At 37.4% G+C, this 20,180-nt stretch overlaps 1 protein-coding gene across 9 annotated transcripts; it reads right to left on the reverse strand.

The window, feature by feature from the left end:
• Positions 1–154: 154 nt before the first annotated feature.
• On the reverse strand, positions 155–18,375 carry ppp6r2b (protein phosphatase 6, regulatory subunit 2b). Of its 9 annotated transcripts, none has more exons than XM_055030435.1 (26): positions 18,146–18,375; positions 15,629–15,764; positions 15,359–15,514; positions 15,154–15,252; positions 14,718–14,904; positions 13,600–13,737; positions 13,448–13,513; positions 13,194–13,306; positions 13,009–13,122; positions 12,722–12,842; positions 12,457–12,618; positions 11,539–11,790; positions 11,379–11,443; positions 11,183–11,298; positions 11,013–11,098; positions 10,839–10,916; positions 10,659–10,756; positions 10,520–10,577; positions 10,266–10,387; positions 9,591–9,736; positions 9,339–9,495; positions 8,864–8,946; positions 7,377–7,587; positions 7,157–7,180; positions 5,882–6,019; positions 155–4,579 (listed from the first exon to the last, which is right to left on the reverse strand). In XM_055030435.1, the coding sequence occupies exons 3-26, from the start codon at positions 15,484–15,486 to the stop codon at positions 4,546–4,548; spliced, it is 2,796 nt and encodes a 931-aa protein (XP_054886410.1). In that variant the 5' UTR covers positions 15,487–15,514; positions 15,629–15,764; positions 18,146–18,375; the 3' UTR covers positions 155–4,545. The 9 variants fall into 9 exon arrangements, with proteins under 9 accessions (XP_054886410.1, XP_054886385.1, XP_054886365.1 ...); XM_055030410.1 differs by having other exon boundaries at positions 8,864–8,943; positions 9,591–9,763; XM_055030390.1 differs by having other exon boundaries at positions 9,591–9,763; positions 15,629–15,699; positions 18,146–18,374.
• Positions 18,376–20,180: the final 1,805 nt, after the last annotated feature.

Raw genomic sequence — 20,180 nt, forward strand, 5'->3', positions numbered from 1 at the left:
AAACAACTCCGCCTTCCTCCCCACCCACTCGCTTCACATGAGTGAACGCTTCACATAAGTGAACGCTTCACAGATGAAACAGCCAGGTACAGATGACAAACTAATGGTGCAAAAGTTTTTTTCAAAAAAAAAAAAAATTAGAAACCTGCTGGAGAGAAGGAGAGGGTTAAGAAGCAACTGGAGAAGCTGGATGTGTGTTTGGTATATTTGCGAGAGTTATGTAGGAATGCGATGACAAGTGGCGGAATGGAGACACACACCCGCGAATGATATCTAGATAAGATTACAAGATGAAAATAGCTAATACGAGACGTGTAGGAGCACCGGAAAGGGGTCCGGAGCACAGCTTGAAATAAATGAGAGGCAGCTTTATGATGGAGAGGATATGAGGGTGTAGCACAAATGTGGATGAGATGCAACCTAATCCACCTGAGCCTGAAGTAAACAAGAATGTGGGAGTCCTGTTCTCCATATCATGGCTTTGTTTGCTTTGTGAATGAGTCTTACAACAGGCCCCGAGCGGTGAGTGAGACAAACGGACGCTCAAGTTTCTTCCTTTTTTTTGACATGTTTATTAGGTTCATATCTGAATGTACAAGCTAAATAGACAACAGGTAACAGACACGATACTCCCAAAGGAAAATAAAGGAGAAAAGGAAAGAAAACCCACCAGCATCAGTTCACTTTACAAAAAAAGGCATTTAACAACACGGCTGTCTTTGCCAACACTTTTCCCAACATATACACACACACAGATTCAAAAATAAGCTAGAGTGCAAGAAAAACTCTAAAATGGCCTCAAACTATAATGCCTTGCAAAAGTGTTCATATTTCTTGGAACTTTTATCATGGTGTAAAAATCTGAAAACCATAATAGGCATTTGTACTCATCCTCCTTTACTACCTTTTCCAACTTGTAAACTATGAGAAGTCAACTATTAGTACAGGTCTTAGTTGCAAACTCAACAAATGCTGCCTTAAAGAAAGCCACTGTTAAAATGTCTTGCTTCTTGTTTGCTACATGCCAAACAGGACACACAGCAAACATGTGGAGCAAAGTCCTGTGGTCAGATGAGGAGAAAAGCTGAACTCGTTGGTCAATATATGCAAAACCACGTGATGGAATACTATCACTGAACACAACATCACCATCTTAAACTATGGTGGTGGCAGTGTCATGCTGTGTGGATGTTAGTCTTTGTTGGGAACAGACAGATGAATCTAAATACACTTTGGAGGGAGCTGAAGATTTGAAATGGATGTTTATTTTTTAATATGATAACAACTCATAACATAAAGCAAAACGTCTTTAAGAAACAGTGGCTAGACTTGAAATTTGTTGAGAAAAATGGACAATAAATTCAGCCACTGGATGTGCAAAGCTATCAAAGACAGTCCCCAAAAAACGCAGCTGTGTTGGAAGCAAAAAGTAGTTCTGCAAAGTAAAGATTTAGATGCACCGAATGTAAATGCACTCCACAATTTTCAGATTTTTCTTTGCTAAAAGAACAGAAAGCACAATTTTCTTTCTGCTTTACAAGTATTCAACAAATTATGTTAAGCTGTCATAAAATCCCAGGAAAACACACAGATGTTTGTAAAATGTGCTAATGAAAAAGATCAGTGAGTATGAATACTTTGCAAGGCACCGTTTATACTAGATAATGGGTAAGTATTTGTTTTTTCCACTTTGGACGTATACCCAAGGAGGTAAATGAGGCTAATGTGCAAACTTAATGGCACTCAAAATTGAACCATATCCTACCACATTGCAACATACCCGTTATACCCAAAGACATACAAACACTGTGGGTCCGACGTGGTTTTTAACTTTCATTAAAGAAGGTTTAAAATATTCCGACCCTGTACACAGCTATTTGTTTTTAACCCCAAACCTCAATTTCTGAGAACTTCAAACAGCTCAAAAGTCCTGGACAGATAAAAGTGAAAAGTTGTAACCTATTCTTCAAATACTTTCTTTTTGACTCAGTCTATCCGCTTTTTCTGCTCTTAACTACACCGTATGACTTTGGGGGAACACAGACGGGGGACCAAAAAGAGGCTGCGCTTGATAAATCTCAGCTATGCCACTGGAGGGAAGCCACACTTTGGCAGAGACCACTGATGAAAAAAAAATGAAAAAAAACCCCCAAAAAACTACAGTATCTACATGGTTTGCTTTTTTCAAGTCCAATTCCCCCTGCCTCTTTGAGGAGGGAGTAACAAGATGGCGCACCTCAAGTACAAATCAGACATGTCCCTTAAAAAAGTGATTTCTTTTTCAAAATAACTATAACAATCACTCAGGAGACATTTATGCAATTAAAGTCAACTCCTACCCTGAGAAAGAGGACAAACAAACAAAAAAGAAATAAATTATGCGGTTTATAACAACTTAGACCAAGTTTTTGTGTTTCTTATATGGAGTTTTATCAAGCATTAGACTGGAGCCCATCTTAAAAGAACTGTTTTTACTGTTTTTGAGATAAAACATTTAGCCTAAGACACCCCCAGTTCTTTCAATCAAGGAGTCGTTTTATGTATGCAACTGTTCAAAAACATATCAGTTTTTTTAAACTTATGACCTCTACTCTGTCACTTAGCTCCATTATCAATTCAAATTCCTGTTTTGAACAGACGCATTGTAATTTGGTCCTTTTATGCTACAACTGTGTATCAGAAATTACTAATATATTTTAGCCATGGCAAATAAGTTTACTTTTGTTTTAAATTTTTGGAAGAAATATTTAGATAAGTGTGAGAAAAATATTTTCAAATCTCATCAATTTGTGAAAATTTACTAAAGTCCATTGCATTCTTTTTGGTTACTCATTGACTACCAATGATTACTGATTATGATGCATGATGAAAGAAAACCAAAAATATAATTTGTTTTGAACTATAAAATCTTTTTCCTTGCTGTAGACTATGTAACATACAGAACATTATTTAAGTTGCGAGTTGTTAAAAGGGATTTGAGACACCCAGCGATGGGAATGAAATGTCCTGCTAAAGAAGGCAATATTTCAGTATTACAAAATACCTAAATGGAAAATGACAGAAAAGATCAAAACCTTAAATTTAGTAAAATAGGCAAAAAAAAAAAACAAACAAAAAAAAAAAACAACCTCAAACTCAAATAATACTTTTTAGGTTGTTTGAGTTCCGAATGACTCATTTTCTCCTCTGAATAAATCTTTCAAGTTAAAAGCTAAAGCAAATGTTTCACTCTGAGAAATGATAATTAAAAGAAACAAAAAAACTTGAGTTGTACATAACTAGAATCATTTTTACGGAAGACGTCCTGCAGACTACCGACATGCATTCACATCATGCTCAGTCCTATGCTTCTATATAGGAAGCAAGTAGCAAAGAAACAGGAACTGATGCTGGCCCGTCAACAAAAAACAGACATCATTATTGCCTTTCAACAGAACACGCACACATAAATACACTCGCGCACACTGCAACCTGCAAAACAACCTCATTTCCATACACTGGATTTATTCCAAAAATAGATATAATAATGTTTATATATAATGTTTACATTTATGTTACGTTTACATAATACCAAGAATAGCCACAACCTAATACAGGTTCAAAATTCACAATATTACATTGAAACACCTCTGGAGGGTGGTATGAACGGGTATGTGCACATCATCACCATGTGCTCTTTTTTATTTTGCGTTTTTTTATTTTTCTTTGCATGTGTTCGTGGATATGGTTGTTGATACATGTGTGTATGGAACGGTGTGTAAGTGTGTGTTACACAGGTGTGCTTTCTTTGTATCTGCATACCTCTCCTTAAACCTGAGATTACGCTCTGTAACAGACAGAGCTCGACACACACACAAACACATGGCTACAAACACATGTATGCAAAGCACGCACATACACACACACACTTCTAAATTATGGGTTTTTCAGAAGTGAATTGTGATTCTCTCAAAATCCAATCCTCTAAATGCAAAGACCATTTCTTTCTTAAGTGATTACAGCTAATGAAAACAGACATGGAACAATTGAAGCAGCAAAAAACAAAAAATTACATTTCTTATAATAAAATGTCCGTGTTTAATTTTCTAAAGTCAGAGGTGGTGAAACTGGCAACTTGTCAAGCATCTTGGCTGATTTTTACAATGTAGCTCTCGTTTCTAAAGTGTAAACAGTCAAATCCTGTGCTAGAAAAACAAATCTGTGTGGCTTGATTTCAAGAGCAAAAAATAGACCCAAATAATCTAAGATTCTGAGTTAGAAGAAGTTGAATTTAGCTGCGTGGCACGATGAAATGCTCTACAGTATCCTCGAAGCTCTTTAGTTGTAATAATGTCATGAAGGCGCATATAAGACATCAATACTACCCATGGGTGGATGCCTACTTTCCAGCATAAATGCTGTTTGACCCCAGAACAGACGATCTTTATTCACTTACATGTCTTCAGACAACAAAAGGGCTTTGGGGTTCTGCTAACTGGAAGCAAAAAAGGGGGCATGGCTGCGCGTTGAACAGAAAGGTGGGAAAGGTGGGCCTGTGCTGCGCTGCTAGGCCGGTCCATTAGCAGGGGACTGCATCTCTCTGTAACGCAAAAAGTAGAGAGAACATGAATTTGAAAATATTTTTTCTAATGTGCTGCTGGCTTACAACATGCAAGTTCCTAAAGAGAAACATTTAAACTGCTGAAACTTTGCACCAACAAGAAGAGGAAAAACGAATGATGGATTATTTTGTTTTATTTGTAGTGGTTTTCCTTTATGTTGTGGAATAAAACTGCTTGGCAAAGAGGCCAGTTTTTTTAATTAATCAATAAATTAAGACAGGGAGGCCGAGCAAAGTAATGGCTTGCTTAACTAATGTGTCATTACTGGTTATTATTCCTACTAAAATCAGGAGGCACACACATTCCAATAATTTACTTTGGTCGGATCAGGTCCAAAAAAAGGCATGTTTCTTATTTCAAAAAAATTTTTTTCAAATTTTTTTAACACAGACGGAACCACTGCTATTTTGTTATAGTAACATAATAAATTAAAAATCTAATTAATTAAAGCAACATGTTCACTTTGTCTTTACGATAGGAAAAACAAGCAGATCAGGTTTTGGATCAACCTTTGTGTGCAAACAAATAATACCCAATGCTTGCCTTTTCATGACAATATGGGTCAGGAGGTCAAACTGACAAGTAACTTACAAATCATTGTAGGAAATGTGATTTTTAAATATTTCAAATATTAAGAGAACATGCTAAGTTAACTGTTACTTTTGCAAAGGCCATGTTATAAGTACAGTAATTTCTCCTTTTGGTAAACAAAATGCAGCCAAGAAATTTGGCCAGACCAAAGTGATTCAATTACACACAATAATTCATCCATTAAGACAAACAATTACCAATTATAGAACTATGCACCACTCCTGTTTCTGAAGGACTGTGTTCCCACGGATCGGCGCATTGCTGAGTTTCACTGAGCAGCACAACATGATAGAAGCTGGTTTCAAATAGAGAGGACGGCTGCAACCGTGACCACAGACTTAAGTGTAGTTCCTGATAAAATGCTAAAAGCTTTCATTACATATAAGGATTCATAGAACATATTGTTCATATTTATTCCATATTTATGCCTCAAATCCAGATCAGGACTCAAAACTATAAACGGATTAATATTACCACTGATTGTGTTTTAATTTTTACTGTATTAATGTTTTTAATAGCCTATCAAGAAGAGACAAGGATGAGTCAGGCTGACATACCTCCACATCGAGATAAAACTGTCTGGCATGACAGACAGCAGCTCTACTCCTTATGCATTTAACAGAATGCAACCTTGTGTTTGCTGATCTCACTGTGTGTACTGAACACCCAAGCAAAGAGCAAACACTCACTGTGTGACAGCGGCCGACTGGTCAGTTGGACTGGCGGTTGTAACTGTGCTAGATCCATTTCCATGTTTCTTTTCTTTTTCATCTTCTTTGTCTTTTTCCTTGATTGACAGTCCATCTATAGGCACCATATCTCCTTCACTGAAAAACAAACAAAACAGTGTGTAGGTGAAATAAAAAAGATCAAAACACTGTTAAGAAAGTCTCTTGTACAGATTTTTAAAAACTTTTTTCCCCTAAGCTTGCAGTGACATTAGAAAGTATTAATATCTCCTGATCTTTTTCATATTTTCCCATTTAAAAACTGTAAGACCTCCAGGTGCTTTATTGGGATTTAATGTGACAGACCTTAACAAAAGCAGTGTGCAATTGTGACGTGGAAAGAAAATGATACACAGTTCTCTGAATTTTTATAATATTAAAAAACAAAGTATGCTGTGCTTTGATTCAATATATCCAAAACTAGATTTTTGCAAAAGCATCTTTTGGAGCAGTTATACCAGAAAGACTATCTGATTTTTTTTCTTACCATAGTTACACATCATGAAGGACAACAACACGGCCTGTTTAGATGGATGCATGCATCTTTGAAGGTTTGCTACACTGCTTTCATTGAGATTTTTAAAATAAAAAAAGAAAAAAAAATTCTTTTGATTCACAATAATGCACTACTTTGTTAGTCTATCACATACAATACATTAAGGTGTGCGATTGGAATCTCAAAAAATGTGGAAAAGTTTATGGGTTATCAATGCATTTATCATCTTTACTGGGCCTTCGTTTCTAATGCGCTCATTGTGCAACACACACAGCTCAACATAATCAGTAAGTCTGCTAGGGGAAAGTTTGTGTTCATGTTCTTTAATTTAAAGTAGCATCTAATGAATTATAGCATGCTCTTTGGTGCACTGTTAGTCATCTCCTAATGAACCAATCTGTTAGAATGTCAATCAACTGAAATGGTGGCACTTTGCTGACAGCATGCTATCTGACAGACTGTTAGTTGTGTGCAGCTCTACACAAAAACACAAAGTTCATAAGTCGAATACAATCTCAATCTCTTCCAGCAATAAGCCACATGTTCTGGAGAAAACCTTAAATAAGAAGTGTTTTGGATAAAAGGTCGGAGGTTAGTACATGTTCTTTGTGAGTTAGAATTAACAACAATGGCAAAATTTAAATATTACTCCACATCCTGGGAAATGCAACGAGCAAATAAGAGCATTTTAAATCCATCAGGACGACATTCCATACGTTGCACAGGCACCTACAACATACCGCTTGAATGCAGGTCGGAAAACTCTGGAAGGAAGGGGACACGAGAAAGGAGGGGACAGAAGGTAGGAGAATGATAACAGGGACAATGAAGAGGTAAAAATTGTGAAGAAAAGAAATTTTAGAATAGAGGGCAAAAAAAGTCTCCGGGTGGAAAACGGCAAGACAAGGTGGAAACACCAGACAGAGCAGCTGCTTCTTCTCTGTGCATGGGAATGAATACCTTGTGAAGACTGCCCTCCCATTTTTGGCATCCACAGTCAGCCGGATAGTCTCCTTCCCTGCACCTGTGGTGATGGTCTCAGTGGTAACAGTCTCACTGGAAGTGGACTCTGTCTTTCCTTCCTCTTCATCGCTGTCTGAGCTGCTGGAGGAGGAGCTGTCCGATGCCACAAGAGGAGCTTTTCTTGCAACACAAGCACTCCACACACATGCTGCGAAGACAAAAAAAAAAAAGTCTGTCTTAACCTGAGATTTTCATTTAAAACAAACCAAAACAGCATAGTCAACATAAGTTAGATAAAACTACATGGCATCAACCAAATGACCAATGACACTTTATTTCAATCTTTTCTCAGCTAAAAGACTTTTAGCTGGCAGAAGTTTCTAAGTTTCTGACTTTTTCCTACTCCTTTTCGAGCGCGTTAAAATTATTGTGGTACAAAACTATGTGTCTTTTGCATTCTTTTTTTACGTGTGTGATTTCATACTTCTGTCATATTTGAAATAAAATAATAATAAATCACTGGGCCACAGTGACTTTTGGCTTACTAATAATCTACCACTAATCTAAGCAAAATTTCTGATAACTTCTGAAACAATGACTTCATTTAAATCAAGAGTAAAAATCCACTTGACTGATTAACTGGAACATTGATCAATACAACGTTTGATATCTATTTTATGGTTTTTATTCTTGATGTTTTTGATAACAGAATGGCAAAATATAAAGTTGGTTGCTTGTTCCAAAATCGGTTAATGTTTAATGTTTTTATGGTGTAAAACTTTGAACAAACACTTTGTCAAACTAATGACTAAAATGTGCTAGAAAAATAAAAATGACAGCTCTGTAAATAAATATTTCTGATCCACAAGCAGAGAGTGACAGGAAGCATTTGATTTACTATGTACAGAGCTGGGCTGTTGAAACTAAACACCAGCTACCACAAGTGAGAGTAACAGTTTTGAGACAGGAACATTTTGTTTTTCATCAACTTTATAGCTTCAGTGTTTTTAGACTACACTTTTCAGATGTTTCTACAGTAACTGGAATTAAGTAATAAAGATTTAATAAGTTCCAAAAGCTTTTGCTGAAACTTACATCATGTTTCTCTAAACAGTCACTTAGTTTTTACTTTTCCCTTCTGACCTGGTGCTTCATCATGTTGTAAAAAGACTGTGGTTTATCGCTCCTGAAGGATGTTTTGATCTTTCTTTCATGGAAGTAAAAAACATGCTTCAAAGTAAGAGCAGGTTTTTGGAGCATGTAGCAATCAGTAAAGAGGGTGATAAAGTTTCTTAGCATCATGCATTTGAGTATGCATGATGCATTTGTGTATGCATGATGCTATGTGGCTGTGCTAATTGTTCTTAAGATGCTGTAATACTGAAGCCAGAAAGTGCATAACCACATGCATAGTTGCACAAAGAACCTGTCAGGGATTATATGATTCAATTGATCATTTTAACAGCCATTCTGCATCAACTCACGGTTGGGGTTTGGTTTGGTGCTGTCTGAACCACTGAGGTCCGAGTCCACAGGAGAACTGCATCTGGGGCCCGTTTCAGAGCTGCTGAACATTTAATGATACAAACATAAAAGGATAATTTACATGAATGATAACTCAGACAAAATTTTTAATTTAGAGTCAATTTGTGTCCTTCATAACCTTGTCACAGTGCATATATTTCTAAAGGAAAGTACATTTTTTAACAGCAAAATTTCTGAATACCAATAGATGAAAAGACAAATCAGTTATCACAAATGTGAGGGAACTAATATTACTGGTGTCAGTTTGTAATATTGCAAAAAGATCCTATTTTAACTTACCAAAATTAATGACATACAATATTTTTTCATATTTAAAAGCTAATGTAAAATTTGTAATTCAGTTCAGGTGAGAAGCAAAATGAAGGCATTTCTAAAAAAAATTACTTCACTATATTTCAAACTAAGAAAACTCACCAACAGAAAGGCTGAAAATCTGTGAATTTGGCCCACCCTTTATCTTCCGTCTCTGTTGCAGCTGGCTGGGAGACCGGAGCGTCCCAGGGGGAAACCGCTGCTCCAGCCGCAGGAGCTGTGGAGTTCACTTCTCCAAAGTCTGCAACCCAGTCAGAACCTGATGAAAAACAAAGAAAAAAAAAAGAGTATAAGACACCAACTCTGATGCAATGTTATACCGTACAAATGTTGCAACATACACATATATCTTACTTGGAGGTGCACCTGTCTGGCCCTGGCTTGAAAACGGATCAAAGTCGTCTTTATTGTCTTCCTCCTCAGAATCAGAGTCTGCAGGTCTGTCAGGAGCATCGGTGCTGGAAGCTGCTGTCCTCTCACACATTTGACTGGCTGCTTGGCTTTGGGAAGAAGGGGAGCCACCGAACCTTATCAAAAACAAAACTATATACTTCAATATGTCTACGCAAGCTAATACAGAAATTTTGTATTTAGAATAAAGTATTTGAAGGCTTTCCTACTTTGTAAGTTTCAATGTATTTCGAGTGAATTTTATGCGATTCATCACCACAAAATAGAAATAACTGGAGTAAAAAAAATATGCAAGTTTTTAATCTTTGTTTGCAAATATAAAATTGACAAAACACGATTTTCTTCCAGCATCTTTACATCTAGCATCTCCATCCGTCTTCTCCTCAACGTGGACTAGCAGAAGAAAAGCATCTCTATAGAACGATGAACTAGAGGAGCTGATGTGTTTAAGATAAAGTGCAGAATCAGTTTTCTACCACAGAGTTTCACATAACTTTTTTTCTTCCACTCCAAATTTAAACATATCTTATTTAACTGTTATAAAACACTATGATGTTTGTGGCTAAGGGAACACAAATATCAAGAATTGTACAGAAGTTAATAGAGGATTCTGTCAACCTGTTTCTTGACTTTGTTTGTGTTGCATAGTTGATTTCTTTTTCCTCCCATATGTCTTCTTCTTCATCATCAAAGGGCTGAATCCTTTCCTTAGAACAGGCCTCAAACATAGCTGAGTTGGTCTGCAAAAAGCAAGGCTGCATTTTCAATATGGTATCAGGAGTAAGTATTCTCTTTGATCCCAAGAAGTTTGAAAAAAAAAAAAAAAAAACGCAAGAAAGATCAAAAGGAATGAACGATATTAATACACTCACGGTGTCATGGCCTGCATCAATGTTGATATTGATCTCAGCAATCCGGTCAAATGTTGCACTGAAACGATGAAGCATCACCCAGTCAGCACACAAAATACTGAGCTGATTGGAGCAAAGAGAACAGGGTCAGTTCATTTACCCAATGTTGTCGTCATGATCCGTGAACTCATCGTCATTAAAGCCAAACTGATCTACAAAGTTAGCCGTCATCTGCTGGATCTGATAGTCTGAAAAGGCCTTAAAGACAAAACCGCAATAATCAGAGCACAATGGATTGTGAAACAAAAGCAGAATATTTAGTCAGCTCATTCATATATACCTGCTGCATTGTCAGCTCTTTAGGGAAGGGGCTCTCCATGTCATCCTCTGAAGAAGATCGAGGGTTTCCAGTACCAATCTAAACGCAGCAGCATGGATAATTTAACTTTCTGTATTTGAGTAAAAACAGCTACTATATACTGTAGCTGTTCTATTACCTGGTAATAAAACTTACCAGGTCTATGGTGTTTTTTCTATTGGTTTCTGACAGTGTGTGTTCCACAAAGGTTTCCCAGCGCCCTCTGTAGTCCTCTGGCAGCTCTGCATCCAAGAGGACAAATACTTTTAACATTTTTGCGTGAATGTTTACAATTAAAGCTTTGTTTGCAATACTATCAATCATACCTGCAATAAGGTCACTGATTTGAGTGTGAACTGGGCCTTTTTCCAGGTTGTGCACCACAGTGTTGGCAATCCTCGTCAAATGTCCCATGTATCCTCTTCTCATGCCACCTTCTGACCTGACCGAACACATAATACTTTTAAAATCTGGTTTTATGCTTGTGATGCAAAATTTGATTATGATGCCAAAGGTCTTTACTGGATTTTATCATTCTCCTCCCAAGCCTCCAGAATCCTCTGGATAAGGTGGCAATGTTGGAACAACTTTCAAGAGAAAGAAACATTTAGATAAAATAAAACTCAAAAAAAGTCATGTCATTTAGGTTGACTAAAAGATATCTGGAAACAAAGAGACCTACATGAGTCACCATTAAGTTGTAGGCAGAGTTTTCAGAGGTGACTGAAGGTTCAGAGGTGACTGAAGGTTCAGAGGTTGGGGCCTCACTTGTATTTTGCTCTTGAGGTGCATCTGGAGAGAGCTTGGGTTTATCCTGGGAACTGAAGTCAGGCTGCAGTCTCATTTCATGGGCACATGGCCGGACGATGGCAGCAACACAAAGCTCCACTTGAAGGTGCAGGAAGTTGTTCCAGTTGTACTTAAAGAACAGGTCCTGAAAAGGGCAGACATTTTACATCTGCCTTTGTTTATTGTGCTGTTTTTAAATCACTTTGAATGACCTTGTTGCTGAAATATGCAACACAAATACACTTGGCTTATATTGCACAGTATTTGAACAAAATGTGACCAGTTTAATTATACTTTTTAATATATTAAAACAATGAAATGATTCTAGGTATTTTTTTATTAGCTGAATGAACCCTTTTCATTTCTATTTAAATTGTGACAGACACAAATTAATTCATCGATACAAAGTATTTGTTCAACTGTTGCACATTTGAACCATGATACTGAAATCATAACATTCTGTCCAATAAGCACCTGAAAACTACTTCTAAATTCATGAATTGTTTATTCCATAGTTTTTGTTTGGGTCTGTATATCTAGGTCAAACAACAACAAATAGGTGTTGTATAAATAACATTCATCTAAATGTGATAATAATGTAATTTAGAAGGATCAGGGATAATTGTAGGTTTTCTGTTTTAAACAGAAGCAACCAGATCAGGTACTTTTATTAAAAATGTTTGTGTATAAGTCATGAAGCTGTTAAAAGCCTCAGGCTTTTACTGGAGGTCATCAAACTGTGAGACTCTCCCAGCAGCTCATGCTTAATCTCCAAAATTTGAAAATACTGTGCAACTACAATGTTTCTCACCAGAAGGAGATCCATAGCATTGAGCCTGCAGAGCTCCTGAGCTACGACTGCATGGCTGGCAGAGCTGGTGTAAAGCAGAGAGGCCACGAGTCTGGCCACATGCAGGCGTGTGTTCCCCAGCGGTTCTTCCAGCACACCCAGAGTAGTCAGCATGGGATCTCGCTATAAAATGCATAAACGGCAGAGACTTTCAGATCCTATACATAGCGTGAATGTTTTTGGTTACTTGAAAGACCTATGAATGATCTTTTCTGTGTTTCTGTACCTTAGGTGGTTCCAGAAGTAGCTGGTGAAAGTGTGTCAGGTGTGGTTGAATAGCCAACAAAATGCTGCTATTAACGGTGTAACTTCTCTCAAACCCCTGAGCATCCATGACACCATCCACCCTGTCACAAAATGGAAGTTTAAACAGATTTATAAATTAAAAGAAAATAACAAAAAAAAAAAGAATACATAAAACACAGATGAAACAATCAGTAAAAATAGATTAAAGTTTAAGTAATAATTTGAAAATATCTGAAAATGCTTAAAATGAAATCAAGAGTCTCTTACACTGGCCTACGGATCTCCAACAGGGTCAGAAGAACTTGAATCCCACTGACAATGCAGCTTTCAGCCCTTTCTCCTGAAAACATATTCTGAAGTAGCTGCTCGACACACTCCTGCCTGTAAAAACACACCGGAGCATGCCATGATCTCCACAATCAGGTCGGTGAGAGTAAAAGTTTGTGACTTACGATTCCAGCACAGTGAGCAGCGGGTCGGGCTGGGAAATCTCTTGCAGCTGACTGGCCTGATCTCTGCTGAGACGAATGATGTCACACAGTGTCTGAGAAGCATTTGTCTGCCTCTGTGTAGAAAAAAAGAACAAAAAATGAAGCAAAGATATTAACCTTTTATTATTTTTCTTTCCTAAAAAAATAATTTTAACTTTTACTCAAAAAAAACAAAACAAACAAAAAGTAAATAAATAAAAACTTTTCTCATCTACCTCTTCATCTCTCTCAGGGTGAATGAGCTCTATGAGTCTCTGGGCCAGTTTCTGTTCATTCAACCACTAACAAGAGCAAATATTACAGTAAATGACACAGCAGAAAATATTTGGATTAAAAACATTGTTTGATAACAGGAAGCTTTGCTTACAGTGAGGGTCTCAAGCCGAAGTGGAGGTGGCTCCACACAGCTGATAAGGCGTAGCAGCACATCCATCATGGCAGATGTATCTATATGCTTCAGGACCAATGAAAGGAATCCTTCCTTTTTTCGCAGGAAACTGATGACCTGCACAGCACAGACATCAAACAAACTGATGTGACAGCATTTTGATGATGTGCAGAGTTGTTCTACACACATAAAAAATTAACATGCTCCATTGGTCCTTAAAGCTGGATTATACCCAGCATTTTCAAGAGACACCCAATGGTCAGTTGTAAAAGCCTTTGAAAAAATGTTACTTGAGAACCTAATAGACAAGAAAAATTTTTGCATGATTGCAAGATGGCAGGAAAAACCTACATATTTTTTTTATTTCACTCCCCCCCCCCCAAACTATACTAAGCATTTGTATTTAGCACCACCTAAACAAAAACTTGTCAGAGGTTGACAAAAAAGATGGGAGAGTGTGGAGGAGTTTCACCTTCCAACTATTTTTCCAAACAAACTTAGTTTAGATGTGCAAAGTTGCAAGCAACATATTCACAATGTTTTGCTGCACCACTGCAGCAAAACATTGTTTCAGCCAGGTATTGCTCCAAGGGAGTTGAATACAAATGGAAGGCATTTTTACTTGTAAACCATGTACTCTTTACTGCAACATTGAAGTTATGTGTGACTTGGTCCATCTCATAAATTCTTAATAAGATATAAGGAAGTGTTTAGTTGTAATGTGCCAAAATATGAAAAAGTTTTAGGGCCAATGCAGTAAACAGTGATTTCTAAAGTAAATGTTTTCATGTAAACACAAATTTCCATGTGAAATACAACATTTTTTTCAAGTTTCTTTAGCAATGTTTTATATTTTGGAACTGCTGGATAATTTACCAAGCAGACCTGGGCTTTCAAAATGAAACATAATTTGAAGGCTGGCCCATCTGGATGTTCACATTTCAACAACGGCAAAACTTTAAAGCCATTCCAGGTGACGGTTAATCTCCCTGTGAGCATTTTCATTTAAATGAAATTCAATCACAGGGACTCAGAATGTAGCCATCTCTGTCTATGATTATCTGCATTATTGTTTTTTGTAGGAGTGTGTGTATTACCTGCTCAGTCTTCCGTGCTATTAGATTCCCAATTGTCTTGCTGAAGAAGGAGGCCAGCAGGGGGTTAAGCGGAGATGGCTGCTCCAGGAAAGCATACAGATTTTCTAGCAGAGGTTCCTCATTGCCAAGCTTATCATTGATCACGCCTACATCACATGTCAGCAGCTCACATGCTATGTTTGGATATCTGAAAAAAAATTTTAGTAACATCAATTAGCACATTGAGCACTTTAGTGCAAAATGTATGCTTAAATAAATATGACTTTGATTAATTTGAACTGTTTTGCCTTTTTAAATGCATGTGAAAAGTTTAGTGGTGCGATATCTTTTTATTCAACCCAAATAAACTTGAGGATAAAGAGGAAGGTAAGCAAATACATTACTGTGTACAGTCAGAAAAACTTTGCTTTTCCCTGCTTCACATAAAAACACTCACTTGAAGCGCTTGGTCTCTTCTGCGCCAGCAGGGGGTTCTGTTGTAATCAAACGCACTAGCTCTTGCATGCATTGGTCCTGGCAGAAGAACTGGAGGAGTCTGTGAATCCATCACAAAGCAAAACGCTCAAGACAGCAGAGGCAGAGAATGTCAGCTTAAAAGTCGCTTTAGAGTGCTAAAGCATATAGGGAATCAATAAATATACCTCCTGTTTTGGGCCTTGCACTCCTGCAGCACGTCTTCCTCGTCCATGAGCTCATTGAGAGTGACATCCTCCTTGTCTAGCAAAGCCTCCAGATGAGAGGATGTGTGCAAGTCAAACTTCCAAAACATTGTTGGCGTCAGCAGATCTAAAACTTGGCTGCCGAACAGAGAGGGATGAGGTATGAGGCTTAGGAACATAGATTATTGGCAAGCACATAGTCCCACACTTGAATACATTTTATAAACAAACAAATACTATAAATTGTCTTACAGATGAACAAGGAAGAGCTCTCGTTAAACAGCCATCTGCCTTATGATCAGAGCCCGGACATCAATCGACATCTGCAGATTCACATATTCAAGTCACTCAACAACAGCAAACACAAGCCGAGGAAACTGCCTTTGACCTGGTGAGGAAAGGGAATTTAGAAGACAGGAAATAAAGTCAGTAAGATATTCTCTCTGTCTTTAAGCTGAAACAAGGCTGTGTCAGCATTCTTCTGAGGGAGAAGCAGGAAGCATTGATTTTGTAACTGAATTATCAGTGCCTATTTGTATATTGATATCACACGGTTTACTTTGAGGTTTCTCTGAGACCCATCAGCAAATGCTAACAGGCTTCGAGACTGATAATGAGAACTCTTGGAATAAAACAAGAGAGCTCAGATAAAAATCAGATTAAGGGAGAAGACTCACTTATTCACCTTGTGGGATTGATCTTAAGAAAACTGACAAGAACTTGGTGCATACAACAAGTATTTCACAACCACAAATAGCTAAAGCCTCTAAATGCAATTATCTTCTAAAAGAGATATGTACTACACACAAACTGAGGCTTAAAACAATCATTCAGGGCTGTATTTGCTTTTAGGCAACAATAAAAACATAGCTACATAGAAAATGGTGTACAGAATTGTACTACTGGATATCAGGAATATCAAATATAAAACTAATTCTGTTATGTAGCAAGCAGCATGGAAGAAGTGAGCTTTTTTATATATTTATATATATATAAAATCAAACATATACTCTCAAATAGTTAAGTTGCAGATAGCTAACCGATTCAAACACAAGATTTTATCATATTGCATTTGAGCCAAAGCTCTGGCGATGTGGATAAAAGAACTGAAATAAAAAGCTGACAATGACAATCATCAACTTTTGAACCCAGACAAAAACGCTCCTATTTATATTTGAATTTCCCATCTAAATGGTTTCTGTGCATATTCCAGTTGTAAAATTAGTAAGGGCCATACCTTGCCTTAAATAGTCCTAATTTTAAAGCACAGCAATGAGAAACTGATATAGCAGACAAAAATTGTGCTCAAGTGGTAGGGTTACTTCAAAAATATTATTATTCAAGCATAAGAACAAGCAAAACAACTTCAAGTAATCCTGCTGTAAATGTAATTTATTACTATCCAACTCCGACTGCAGCACAGAATCCAATCTGATGTCATTATGCTTTAACTTACCCAAACAACTTCTCTCTTTCAGGCTGAAGAGCAACTGAATTTATTTTTTCTCTCTGTATCCAGCTGATGTTGACTGCAACAGTGGTCATATAGGAAGCAGGTACACACACTTTCATATAAACTACTCAGATTTTGTTTCTACATCTGTCTGCCAGTTGATCTTTTTTGTTGAAGTAGCAGTTGATCATGGTCATGCAACATGTTTTATGAGTCTGTGGTGCAATGCACTGTAGACTTAAGAGTTAGATAACAATGTGGATTTAGCAACAAAGGTCATGTCAGAGAGAAAGTTGATGTCCAAGTTCAGGGCAATATGTGTTATTGCTGAAAGATGTACTAATGCACAGCACAGGAGCTTGTTGAGCAAAAGACTGATTTAGTCATCAGAGCATATACCTCCTCAAAATTACCACAAACACAATAGACTGTCACATGCTTTTTGCAAAGCAATGCAAACTTAAATAGAAGACAGTTTAAAATAACACAGTTTTGCTTCTATATAAATTTTTATCTTTGACTAGAACACTGTATTTAAGGATTGGCGTTAGAATAAACAGTTAATCTGCCACAAACAGATGCACTCCCAAGAACTCCTGATTAGTTGCTTAATGTGATGTCATTGTTGTTTTGTGAGTGTAATTTTTAGCCAACAACTTCCAACTAAAAGCCTAAACAAATAGTAAAATTGGCCATTCCACGTTGATGCGAAAACACGGTCTGGTTGATTTTACTTAAAGGTCAGCTTGGTAGTTTTAACGAGCAGTTTCTGTGATCCGATATGAAATTGAGCTTTTCCCAAAGGTGCAAAAAAAAGAGAGGCATTTTTATATGAAGCTAAGACGAGAAAAAGCCCGAACATGCTCAGCTTTCGGAGGCCTTTCAAGCACACTGAGTGCAGCTGGAAACTGTTAATTATTCCCTAAAATATTGAACCAAATCAGAGCACCAGCAACAGCAGGGAACATGTCCCTCAGCTAATCATACAACTTATCTTTTTCAGTGTGACCCATCGTTTAGCCACGGCGTCTTTTCACGCTTACCTTTCGTGCACGTAATAAAGCAGCCCGCTAGCACAGCCTCATTCGCTCTGCCGACGCTACAAACTGATTTAATTCGGTGGAGACGAGGTGCATTTAGATCCTCAGCTAAGATAGAGCTGTTATTTATCACAGCTGCGGGCTGCAGTGTGTTGTGAGACAACGTCCTCCTAGTTCAGACTTAGCTTAACGCCAAGTTAACGCAGCTCGCTCGGCAGCTCGAGAAGTCTTTATTATCGTGGACGCCGTTTCTTCCGAAACGCAGCCGGTTCTTACCTCTGTGTCATCTCTTCACCCCTCGTTATATGCAGGCCGAACGGCAGGAATTGGCGACTTCGGCTGTCAGGTCACTGTGAGGCCCGTAGCAGCCTATAAAATGCGTTGCTAGCCTGACATCCTACTACCCCTTTCCTGGCTGCAATGTCATTTACACTCCGTTACACGGCGGCCGAGAGGATGTGTTGACACACGAAGCAGAAAAGCTGCTTGAAATTTAAAAATGGCGACTGACTAAGATGTCATCAAATGGTTGGCTGTAAATCAAACATAAGTGTATTTTATTATTGTTATTTTTATTATATATGTATATATTTCTCCAGAGGTGTTGCTAGTAGCTAATGCAACGGAGGACGCCCCCTTTCTTTTTTAAGCAGCAATGCAGAACAAAACAAATATTTTAGTAAGTAGTTATACGACTTTCTTTTTTTTTTTATCAGAAACCAGTAAAGAAAAAATAAATAAATTGGTGCACTGGTGGTGCAACGATAACGTAGACAATTATTTTACAATGATGCACTTGCTCAACACTTTTATAAGTCCTAAAGCCCTCTTTGCTGCAAATAAACCTCATGAAGATTTTGAAGACCATGTTTTTGCACTCTTAGTCACACCTGAGTTTTTATGCTTTCTTTGATTTAACATGAAACAACAAGCTTAAGCATATCTGCACTTTCTTTAGCAGTCATTCCACTGGATCTCAGTTACCATTTCCCACCATCTCCAGTGCTTTTGATATTAACACTGAAAAGAAATAAGCTGATCATTTTGTATCAGGGCAAACATGAATTGTATTTATTTCGCTACTTAGGCTATTTGCAATTTTTAAAAATCCCTGAAATCTGATCTTCATGTACAATAATCCAAAATCTACCCAAAGTTGTGTGTTTTTTTAGATTGTAACGTTTTTCACAATGAGAACCTACATTTCCATTAAAGGACTGGGCTTATATTTTTACTTCAGGTTACAATTCACCTGACCTTCCTCAGTGTTCACTGTCTTCAGCCTCATCTGGTTCATTTTAAGTTTTTGTTTACACATAAAAATGTAAAGAGTGTTACTTCAACTGCAAATTTCAATCAATAACTTGCTACAACTTTATTTTGAGTCGTGTAGATATATTAAATGAGAGAAATGAACTGTTGCATCATTACTTTGCCAAACGTAAAGTTAGATCATTTGGGCAATATTCTATGACTAGTTTAGTTGCAAAGGATATTTTTAACCACACAACCTTTGACAGACTATCCAGTTTATCTTGATAAGTAATTTAGAACCACCATCGCTGTTACCTTCTGCCATTTGTTGAATACTAGACCTTTTTCACGCATCCGGGTTTTATAAAGCGGATGTGGGGTTGGACAACTTCCGGTGGCTATAGCGTTAGCATTAAAAGGCTAGGAAAATGGCTCAGTCATATTTATAACTATTTCATATGAAATAGTTATGTTTTTTTTTGTTTATACTAGATATTGTAAATTGTACTTGATTTGTTTTCCTTGCAATTCAACTTAATACAAAAAGAAAGTCAAGTATGCTGCCAAAGTGTGTTTTAATTGAATATTTTTTGCAAAATTCTAGAAATTTAATTTTTTTACATAGCATTACAACAATTAATATACAGAAATAATTTTGTCTGCAACACAGAATGGGCCTTGATAATTTGCCAAAACACAACAGTTGTGCCAGATTTGATTGACAGTTCCTATTAAAGTGAGAGGCACCGGGGAATCCCAGATGTGGTTGCACTTTGCTCTAGCGATTGCTCGCTCTACAATGACCTGCAGCCAAGCAATGGTCTGAGTCTCCTCTGTCTCTTCCTTGCTGAACTGACCAGGATGACTAAATGGTGGAATGATGAGTTTGGCTCCAAGTTGACACGGACATTTGGAGAGAACTTCAGAAATTTTTGAGGCATTTTCGTAGCCTTTTAATGCTAACACTATAGCCACCGGATGTTGTCCAACCCCACATCCGCGCACAACCGCCCCGGATCCGGGCATGCGCACAATTGCCCGTGCTCCCCGCATGCGC

This window comes from Poeciliopsis prolifica, unplaced genomic scaffold (genome assembly GCF_027474105.1).
Source record: "Poeciliopsis prolifica strain line A6 unplaced genomic scaffold, Auburn_PproV2 SCAFFOLD001, whole genome shotgun sequence".
Lineage (NCBI taxonomy): Eukaryota > Metazoa > Chordata > Actinopteri > Cyprinodontiformes > Poeciliidae > Poeciliopsis > Poeciliopsis prolifica.

What these genes read in the sequence shown, in the direction of transcription:
- ppp6r2b (XM_055030390.1), bottom strand. Translation starts at nt 15,486, where the DNA reads ATGTTTTGGAAGTTTGACTTGCACACATCCTCTCATCTGGAGGCTTTG. An exon ending in ACCCTGAGAGAGATGAAGAG is followed by an intron (nt 13,307 to 13,447) that starts GTAGATGAGAAA and finishes TTTTCTACACAG; the next exon opens with AGGCAGACAAATGCTTCTCA. An exon ending in AAGAGCTGACAATGCAGCAG is followed by an intron (nt 10,757 to 10,838) that starts GTATATATGAAT and finishes TTTGTCTTTAAG; the next exon opens with GCCTTTTCAGACTATCAGAT.